The 11,300-nt window shown below is 37.2% G+C and overlaps 1 protein-coding gene across 8 annotated transcripts in view; it reads left to right on the top strand.

Moving 5' to 3' along the window:
* Window positions 1-4,932: 4,932 nt before the first annotated feature.
* The window catches only part of trioa (trio Rho guanine nucleotide exchange factor a), a 52,619-nt gene continuing 46,251 nt past the window's right edge, over window positions 4,933-11,300 (top strand). For all 8 annotated transcript variants that reach the window (XM_081377349.1, XM_081377347.1, XM_081377346.1 and 5 more), the window contains exons 1-5: window positions 4,933-5,471; window positions 6,841-6,963; window positions 8,417-8,608; window positions 9,974-10,105; window positions 10,362-10,592. In XM_081377349.1, the coding sequence (XP_081233475.1) occupies window positions 4,935-5,471; window positions 6,841-6,963; window positions 8,417-8,608; window positions 9,974-10,105; window positions 10,362-10,592 (1,215 nt within the window). In that variant the 5' untranslated portion in view covers window positions 4,933-4,934. The remainder of the gene's footprint in view (window positions 5,472-6,840; window positions 6,964-8,416; window positions 8,609-9,973; window positions 10,106-10,361; window positions 10,593-11,300) is intronic.

Raw genomic sequence — 11,300 nt, 5'->3', positions numbered from 1 at the left:
CGTCAATCTCTGCACATTCACACTTTCTTTGCATGTTTTAATTATTGCATGCTTTAATATGCTAAAATTAATGTTGTTCTGTTAATCCGGTCGGTGTTTATTAGTGTTTTTGAACGGATTAAAGGCATTTCAGTGTTTGCAGAATACAAATATAGCAGATTATCTTCTGAAATATCAGGTGAAACGGCCTCGCCGCTGCATTTCATTTCATCTTATTAATTAATAATCTGCGGGTTTGTCTGTGACATCCGATCTGTGTTGGTGTGAGCGTGTTGAAGGTGGATGTGGAGTGTGTGGGTGTTGATGTTCTGTGTGTGTGTGTTGACTGGGTGAATGTAAATGTGGCTGCAGCAGAAATGCTTTTTTGGCATGTTTTTCTGCATTTGTTGTGTATTGAGTCTAGATTGCAAGATGTTGGTGCAACTTTTTGGTTCACAGAGCCGTCAGAGTGGGTTATTTCAGGCGTGTTTTTATTTGAGCGCATTGGTGTTTGTTTTTGTTGGAGGAGAAGCTTTTGTGTGTGCGTGTGTGTGTGTGCGCGTTCAGTTTAACAGCACATGTGGAAAGAAATGATGGCTCATGTCACAGCTGCAGTGCAAGAGAATAATGTTTTAGATCAAATGATAATTAGTATCTCGAACCTCCATGAATAAAACATGTTTACGCTATTATTTGATAAAGACCAATGTTGCCGTGACATCATCACTTGCAGTTACATGTCATGCCGGAATTATCGTAATTGAAAAAAAAAAAACGTTTCTAACTTGAGCGTCACGTCCTTGGACTCGGAGAAAATGTTTGTTTCTATGGCAACGTTCATAACACCATTAAGATCAATTTGCGGCTGTGACGTGAATGACAGTTCATTCTTCACTACGTCAGTTCTGCTCTGTTTCCTCATGTGAAATATTGAGGATTGATACCAGGTAACAGTGGATGTAATGGTATATCAAACAGAGATATATCTGTCGCCAAATATATACCTTTAACAATTGAAGCCACTAACATTTAGGCTGTTTTTTTTACATGATGCCACAATGGTCTAATGGGAGAAGTCAGGGCTTTCCAGTACAAGTAATTAGAATCATTTTGACATGATATGAATTAATAAAGGCCTTTTCACACTGACACCGTGTCTACACTGGACGCGACAAAGCAATCGCTGCAAATCCATTTGTCCATCCTACGAGAAGTATTGCTTGTGCTTGCTTCATAAATTGAACGAGGCATTGGTTTACTGTCGGGTATCCAGTGTAGACAACATCGCATCGCACCGCTCGCGTCCAGTTTAGACATGGTGTGACACTCGCTTTACTATTTGTTGACAAAGGCCATTCCTATTGCTGGATGACCTATTGATATTAATATGCTGCACAAAGGTCGTAGCTTTGCTTTTGAACATATGATCACAAGTGGGGTCTTTGCTGGCAAAAATAAATGGGACAATTCAGGTTCCTGCTAAATACTGAACATTCTGCTGGGAAAGGCATTTGTATGTAAACTAAACAAGCTCTCTCTTCTCTTGGTAGTCGTCGCATCACTTTGCTGCTCATTTGCGTTGGGTTAAACTTTTCTCAGCTTTGACGAGTTGTTGGCTAAGCGATTTGTTGTTGATAAATTTGCTAACTCTCTTTGAAAATGAACCGTAACGTACTCTCTGCACTCGTTTACAAAGCTCTTAAAGTCGTTGTTGGTTGTTTAAAATGATGGATGAACTCACTCCTCGATTGGACTATTTGTTTAATAATGCGCTGTCAATTACTCGTTCATACAGATACTGTAATCTGCCGATGAACAAAATATTGCAAGACTTGCACCTGCAAGCAAATGCTGTCAAATCACATTTGTATTACTGATAGATGCCTTTTAGTTCTTGATGCCTTTATTTCTTTTTATGTTGGGATTTTTTTGTTTGTAAAGCGTAAACGTATAAAACGTTCAAAGATTAATAGCAGAAGTTACTATTATTATTGTTAGGTTAACTAAAGGATTAATTGACTGATCTGAAAATAATAAATAGATAAATCATAAAAATAATTGATTGATTAACTGACTAACGGTAAAAGTAATTGATAGATTAACCGACTAATCATAAAAATAATTGATAATTAACAGACTAATTGTAAAAATAATCGCTAGATTAACTGACTTAATCATAAAATAAGATGATTTACTAATAAGTTGAATTACTACATTTATTGATACTGAAATAAAAAATAATTAATTTAAAAAGAAATTGGATTAATTGGCTGATCTGAAAATAATAAATTTATAAATCATAAAAAATAATTGATAGATTAACTGACTAACAGTAAAAGTAATCGATACATTAACCAACTATTCGCAAAAGTAATCAATACACTAACCAACTAATCGTAAAAGTAATCGTTAGATCAACCGACTAATCGTAAAAGTAATCGTTAGATTAACTGACTAATCGGGAAAAAAAAAATTAACCGACTAATCGTAAAAATAATAATTTGATTAACAGACTAATCATAAAATAAGATGAATTACTAATGAGTTGAATTACTAAAATTACTGAAACGGATATAAAAAAAGGTATAAAAATAAAAAGTTAAATGGAAATATAAAAATAAATAAAAAAAGAACTAAAACTAATAAAAATGACAATTACTGAAACTTTAATATGAAATCTGAAAATGTAAAAATAAAAGCTCATTTAAAATATTAATAAATACTATAATATAAATAATACTAAAATAACATTGATTTACATATGCTAAATGGAGGTGAGATATTCCCATGCTTCTGCCAATCACAGGTCAACATGCTGGTGTCACTCGAAGATAAAATGCCCCATTTTGACCACTTTTCTTACCTCGCAACACTGAGAAATTGTGCATGAATTTGATTGGGAGGATCAGAAGCACGCCCTGCCATCTGGTGGTCCATCTAAGTCCAGACAAGTGTTGAGCACAACACATGATGAAATGTTTCTGGTGGGCAGGGTCAAGGAATTTGTCATAGGAACGGCTGCAAGCTCTCATCTCGCCCACTGCTCATGACATACCACATTTCTCACAATTACCCAACAACTAAATATGAGCAGAAGGCAAAAAAAAAAAAGCAAATGCACTCCATAACTTGCATTATTCTCATTGTGGTTAATGGACTAATGGGCAGCGTGCTCGTGTTGATGTGAGTGTGAAAGGCTGCCGATGCCTGTGTGACGGCAGGACTTGAATTGATGAATAGGTTTAGACTGCATTTACCTTGAATTCACAAAAGAGACGCACACCTCCGCTCTCTCCTCTTTCACGGCTTTGATGAAGCCTACTCGTGCACATTTGATTTCATTTTTCTGTTCTCCCATCTATTCATCTGTAGAAAGAATAACACACTATGTTTTTGTCCTCTTATTAGAGCAAACTAATATGATCAGAAATGAATGAATGGAAGAGTGGACGTTTTTTTTTAGTTGAGTCTGTCTTAATTGTGTTACTTGGTGTACGGATGCACAGTTGCACTCGCATCCGTGTTAACTAAATCTAAAATGATTATTTTTTCCGTAATTGGCAAAAAGCTGAAATAAAATAAGTTGTAAAATGAAATAAAGCTAAATAGAAATATTTTTTAAAACTAATACAATGAAAACTTGAAAAAACAATAATAATTATTAATAAAACTAAACCTAAAATTAGAATTATCTAAATAAAAATAAATGCCACTATAACATAATACTTAATTAACACATCAAGTCTCTTCTCAAGCCTATTTCTGCACAAATTTTACCTTTTCTGTGTCAATCACAGTTGGATCGGTTTGGTTAATTTGTGTCTAATTATACTCTGTCTTTTTTAATACACAGTATATTTTGTTCTTTATTGTCAGTTCTCAACTGTGAATCAAAAACAAAGCAAAAACAATTCACTAATATTCACACAAATTGATGTGGCAAAGAAACCATTATTTACATGCGCTCAACAGTGAGACTTGTGATGAACCGCCGCTATTCTTAAAGAGACAGCACCATTATTTTTTTTTACTCTGTGAAACAGAACAAATTTATCATGTAAACAATTAAGGTACTAAAATGTACAATTAATTGTGTAAATATGTTTAAAAAATAAATCAAAAAAGTAAACGGGGCAGAAATATTTGATCAAATATTATGCAAATGCTGAAGAATTTAACAAACAGGCTGCTTCAAGGACATTTTATAGATTGTTTTTTGTTTTTTCTGTTACGTTCACATCAAGGACGATAACGACACAGAGGAACAGTATCAATGGATTTACTTTGAGAATGATTTTTACTAATATAACTTGTGTTATAGTTCTTGGTGTGAATGGGTGTTTATGCTGGGTAGCCCCACCCACTGCAAAATCTCATTGGTCAAAAAAATGTAATTATATTATACATCAATTATGTTGTGATGGGATGTGTTTGAGTTTTGCCACGGTTTCAAGTTCCATGTAGATTTGTCACTAGTCACCTGACGCATGCTCCCTCTGAGCATAGTGTAAGCCAAACATTTATTATTTGCAAATATACATGGCATGCATATACATTTGTACACAGATCTACATATTACCCGAGGCTCTTCAGTTGGTCAGAGCTGCTGGTTTGTATTACTTCAGTGCTGGTGGTGTTGTTGATATCGCTTTTTCTGACGCCCTCAGGCTTCATGCTGGGAGTCTGTCTGTCTCTAGGTAGTTTGGACCTCAGGCGGTCCCGGAGTGACTGTATGAAATTAGATTTATGCCCCCGGTTAAAAATAGCTGTTCCACCTTGATGGTCAATAACAGAGCCTGGAACGGCTGCATCATTCACATAAGATTTAGGACATTAGGAAGTCATATTGTGCGTTGTGGTGTTGTGTGCATATTGATTCACTTTCATATTCCACCCCGATCCTTTTTCTCTATGTCCATTTTCTGTTCTTCTCATCACGCCCACCTCAGACCACAATGGTTTCCCTGGAGGGCTTATCTAAGGTGGTGGACCCGTCCCAGTTGACGCCCGACTTCGAGGGCAGCCTGGACTACAACCATGAAGAGTGGATCGAGATCCGCGTGGCCTTCGAAGACTTCACAGGCAACGCTCGGCACCTGCTCGCCCGCCTGGAGGAGATGCAAGAAACGGTCACACGCAAAGACTTCCCGCAGGACCTGGAGGGAGCCCGGCGCATGATCGAGGAGCACGCGGCCCTGAAGAAGAGGGTGATGAAGGCTCCCATGGAGGAGGTGGACAGCGAGGGCCAGAGGCTCCTGCAGAGGATTCAAAGCAGCGAGAGCTACGCTAACCGAACTGTGCCTGTGCCACCCGGGCAGAGGGAAGGGCAAGGGCAGCCCAACGCTGACACCCAGGGCCTGCTGCCCCGCATCTCAGCCCTGCTCGAGAAACTGCACAGCACCCGGCAGAACCTGCACCAGGCCTGGCACGTGCGCAAGCTGCAGCTGGACCAGTGCTTCCAGCTCAGGCTGTTCGAGCAGGATGCCGAAAAGGTGAGATCCGCACATGCACGCCCAAGAAACATGAACATTACAGCCTTGTGTGCTATATTGTATTACTTGCATATTTTACAGTATTTATGCCATTACGTTTACCGTGAGAGATGTTTTTCACTCATCCATCAGAAAAGTGGAGTTTAAGTAAGTTTTTCAGTTTAAGTAAGGCACTCACAATGGAAATGAATAGGGCAAGGCAAATAGTCATAAATTCAAACAGTCAAAAGACACAAATTATACACATTAACATTATATTAGCGTGATAGCATCACTTACTAACGTTTCTAGCTCGTGTAACTTTCACATGATACATGCGTACATACAAGAGAAAAACCTTTAATATAGAGGCAAATCCAAACAAAGGAATTACATCGTTGACAAATAACATTTTTTTTTATTATAATAATTTATTTTATACAATATTTTACATTATTATAGATTTAAAATTGTATATGTAATATTTTTTATTATTATTATTAATTTATTTTATAGTATATTATATATTTTAAATATTTTTCTAATATTATATATATATATATATAATAATAATAATAATAATAATTATTATTATTATTATTATTATTATTATTATTATTATTATTATTATTATTATTCATTTATTTTATTTAAAAAATTTTTTTTGCCATTTTATTTTATTTCATTTTAGGGTCAAGTGAAAACTTTTTTCCTTAATTGGTATTATAACACAAATGTTATCATTCAGCTAACCGGTGGTGGAATATCCTCTAAATCAGTGGTTCTCAACCTTTTTGACTCTCGGCCTCCCGCTGAATAACACAATATTCGAAGGCCCACACCATATAGGCTAGGCTAAGCGGAAACCCTTATGCACACACTGCCATTTCTGGATTTCTGCTTTTTCTTGTTTTTTTTTAAACATTATTTTATTTTGTTTTTTATAGCATTTTAATAATTTCAATTGAGATTATAGCTAGATTATTTTAATATATTAATAGCAATGTATTAATTTAAATACTTTTAAATCTTCCTGCTTTCCATTGAAGGTTTGCCAAGGCCCCCTAGGTTGGGCAAACCCTGAGTTTTAATTCTATCTGGATCTGCGCACATATTTACAGAAGTTCTCACTAATTCATATCAATGTTTCTCATAGTGGGTGGACAATTTGCATGTTGCTAGGAAACCAGCAGCTATTCTTTGCTCCTGAGAAATGGGTCATTTTTATGGTTTTCTATTTTTATCCATTTCAGCTGTATGAACACAACGATACACGTGTTCATATATGCACCCGATGGAATTTCTTACATTACAAATACACGCATACACTAAACCTGCTTCTAGTCAAATGTGTGCCTGACGTGTGTGTGTGATTGCCGTATCTCTGCAGATGTTTGACTGGATCATGCACAACAAAGGGCTGTTTCTGGCTGGATACACTGAGATCGGCAACAACCACCCCCACGCCATGGAGCTGCAGACCCAGCACAACCACTTTGCCATGAACTGCATGGTGAGAAGATTGATCTTTTGACATGCACACACTCCACAACACTTCCCCTGCTGTTGCAGGTTTTTTAAAAGCAGGCTTAATATTTATCTATTTTGGGTCCTGATTAGGAGATGACGAGCACGTGAAGCTTTGTGCCGTGCTGCTTCTATTTATCAAGCCGTAAAAAAACGCCCCAAAACAAGGCGTCTGTGGATGAGAGTCCAAAGCAAGGACTTCTGGGAAAACATGAGTGGAATAGAGTAGAATAGAATAGAATGAGGCATTTATATAGCGCTTTCATATGTACTACTGTACACCCAAAGCGCTTTACAATCATATCAGGGGTCTCTCCTCAACCACCACCAGTGTGTAGCATCCACTTGGATGATGCGACGGCAGCCACAGAACAACGGCGCCAGTGCGCTCACCACACACCAGCTATAGGTGGAGAGAGGAGAGAGAGTGATGGAGCCAATTCAATGTAAGGGGATTATTAGGAGGCCATGAATAACACAATATTCATGAGAATGAGAATTTTAGATTGACACGTTAGTCATTTATTACACTATAATCAACCACAACTCGTTCCTTGCATCATACGCCAATTTTATACATCACTGCTCATGCACAGAATTTCCAGTTTCGGTTTTCAATCCAATCAAGTGTTTATGGTTAAGTGTCCATCGGATTTGGCCAATTCCTTCCAGTTGGTTACATGTGACTTTTTTTAAATTTTCTTTGCTAGTCCGATTACAAACAGATTATTAGGGTCCATGTAAATGCAACTACTGTGTCACTACCTTCATCCTGTATCCTGTAATGTTCCCACAGCGAAAAACCTTATGCACTCACTGCCATTTCTTTCGCTCACTGACTAAACTAGTATTTTTCTTCCATTTAAGCTGCATAATGGCTTGCGTTTGACAATGTAAGAGCCGATTCTTTGAGTGATGGTGACTCATCATATAATCAGAGATGAAGCTTAGACCGTGATCCACCTAAGTGCTTCCTGTTTGGGTGTTCGCCCACCAGCTGTGAGCCCTGTTAGGGGCGTCCTTTAAAAATCCCCATTACTGTAGGGAGAAGTATTGATCACTTCCTGTTTAAAGAGGCAGAAAGAGGATGTAGGCATATTGAGCTGTGGTAAGTCTTCAAATGTTGATGTAAAAGTTTAATGATTGTGTTATAAGCCATCAATAACAGTGTGAATAATGTTATTTTGTTATCCCTAATGTTTTTAATGTTTTTGAAAGAAGTCTCTTATGCTCTCATAGGCTGCATTTATTTGATCAGAAAAACAGTAATATTGTGAAATATTATTACTATTTACTATTTGAATATATTTATAATGTAATTTTTTCCTGTGATGCAAAGCTGAATTTTCAGCATCGTTACTCCAGTCTTTAGTGTCACATGATCCTTCAGAAATCATTTTAATAATATGATGATAGTAAAAAATGTTTGTGTCCCGCAGAATGTTTACGTTAACATAAACCGCATCATGTCGGTGGGGAACCGTCTGCTGGAGGCGGGCCACTACGCGTCCCAGCAGATCAAACAGATCTCAGGTCAGCTGGAGCAGGAGTGGAAGGCCTTCGCTGCTGCGCTGGACGAGAGGAGCGCTCTGCTGGAGATGTCTGCTACTTTCCACCAGAAATGTGACCAGGTCAGAGAGAACACTGATACATCATGTAATGATCACTGAAACCAATGAGAGCTCAGCGGAGAGATCAGTGTATGTGTACGAGTTGACTGTAGAAGATGTGATTTTTCATAATTAGAAAAGAGGAATGGACTTCACATGCTTTTAAAAAAAAAAAAAGATAATCAGACTTTGGCTTTGATTCATTTAGAATAACAACATTTTTTTTTTACATTTCTTTAGTGTGTAATGTTGCTGTTTGAGCATGAAAACGGTCTGCAAACTTTTCTTCCGGGAACGAACACGTCACAATATTTCTCATTTGAATAATGCCCTCCCAAGGCATACCCAGAATAAAAGAGGCGGGGCCTGGTGTAGTTAGTTAGTAGTGTGTTGAAACTTGCAGTTATGGTAAGGGGCGGGACAATTCCGAAACACGCTTGAAGCGGTTGACCAATCACGACACACTGATCCAGCCGACCAATCAGAGCACATTGTGCTTTTCAGAAGGAAGAGCTTCATAGAGACAGGAACTAAACTGAGTATTACTGACAGACAAATATGTCAAATATGTGAAAAATAAGGTGTTTTTTAGCATGAAAACATATTCTAGTACAGCCTAAAAACAAAACCAAGACTTAAAAAAGATTTTAACTTTAAAAGTTTGGATGTTGCTTAGCTAACAGCACAACTTTCTAATAAGCATACAAATATGTAGAATACACACATATTGAGTAAAATATAATTAGCATTACCTTTTTATTTGGAATGAAATATAATGAAAGTTTATTTTTAATCAGCATTTATAATCCCTTTATTTGCATTGTAAACATTCACTTTTATTTTTCGGAATGCGGGGAAAAAAACATGCTTGTAAAAATGTGGGAAAAGCATGATATTTGAGAGATTGCTGTAGAGAGGACTGGTGAATAAAATATTCTCTCACACATGTTTTATAGAGATGCTGTATCAACAACAATCTTTTTTTCCAGACGTTTTTATTCCTTTGAGCATCAGCACAACTGCCGATCTGGAGGCAGCCTGGTTCGGGCCGTCCTCATGCATGAGATTCTGTTTGAGTTGAGGAACCAGACTCTCAGTCTCTCTTCATCTCTGAGAAAGAGTGGGATGAGATGAAAGACGATTTGATTTGAATTGATATTCAGAGTGCAGCATATAAAGCATGTCTCTCATCATGTCCTGCATTTGCCCTTATTATTAGTTTGAATTCACTCTCGTTCTTCTGATGTCAGAGGTCTATATTGACATTAACATAAAAGAATATATGTTCAATTTAGAACTTGCCTTTATTTTAAAGTGTGCTTCATATTGTATGTAATTATTCTATTTTTCTGTCGTAAATGTGTGTACACCTGTGTCTTCCTGCAGTACATGAGTAACGTGGACTCATGGTGTAAAGCGTGTGGGGAAGTGGACCTGCCCTCTGAGCTACAGGACCTGGAGGATGCCATCCACCATCACCAAGGCCTGTACGAACACATCACCGCTGCCTACTCCGAGGTACAGAGCCGTGCGTCTCCAAATCACTAAATTGCAAGGCACTCTTGAAAAGCCGTTTAAGAGAACTGATCCCAAAGTAATGTACTAGCACATTATAGCAATTACAGGCATGTCTGAAGTGGCAATTTTAGCTAATTATATTTATTATAAAAAGCTCAGTGCTATTAAGAGTTACTTTGCATGTAACAATACAACTTCATTTTAGTATAATAGGTTTGTACAATTGTTTTCTCATCATTGTCCTGCCCTCTTCTAGGTGAGTCAAGATGGAAAAGCCTTATTGGACAAACTTCAGCGCCCTTTGACCCCCGGCAGTGCTGATTCGCTGACGGCGTCCGCCAATTACTCCAAGGCGGTTCACCATGTTTTGGACATCATCCATGAGGTTCTGCATCACCAGAGACAGCTGGAGAACATCTGGCAACACCGTAAGGTCCGGCTGCACCAACGTCTGCAGCTGTGTGTATTCCAGCAGGACGTTCAGCAGGTAAAACACACACACCCACACATTCATTCACCTTAAAATAACCCTCAAGATCCACATGGGTTCAAGTGTGCTACTGAGAACTGCACGTGGCATTTCATAATACCCTTGAGGGAACGAATCAAAAAGCATAGAGATGATACAGTGCGATGGAAGGATATGAGGGAGATGCAATAAAAGGATGTAGAGTCTACATGAATGACTCTAAGGACTCCATAAGCTGTCATGTCACTAACACAAAAAAAAAAGTTATATCATAGCAAAAACCAATATCATGTTGAACAATATCACTCCTTAATTTAAAAATGTAATTTTATTTAAATGTTAGTAATGAACATAAAATGTTTATATAATAATATTTTTGTCAATGTCTGTCTTTATTGCAATTTTGGTAATACCTACACAGTGAACAATCCTATCTCCACATAACCATTTTTGGCTAATTTTCACACACACACACACACACACACACACACACACACACACACACACACACACACACACACACACACACACACACACTAAGAGGGATAAATGTAATATAATTATTAACTAAATAAATGTAATAAAATGGCATGTTTTTAAATTATATTAAAGATTTTCTATGAAATATTCCATAATTTTTAACAGTTCAAATCTCAAATAATAAAAAAAAATGTAAGGTAAATAGTGTTTTAATATTTTGTATATCTTGGTAATATTTATTTTTCT

Source organism: Scardinius erythrophthalmus, assembly GCF_964197995.2.
Source record: "Scardinius erythrophthalmus genome assembly, chromosome: 10".
Classification (NCBI taxonomy): Eukaryota; Metazoa; Chordata; class Actinopteri; order Cypriniformes; family Leuciscidae; genus Scardinius; species Scardinius erythrophthalmus.
This window is presented reverse-complemented; position numbering and strand designations above follow the sequence as displayed.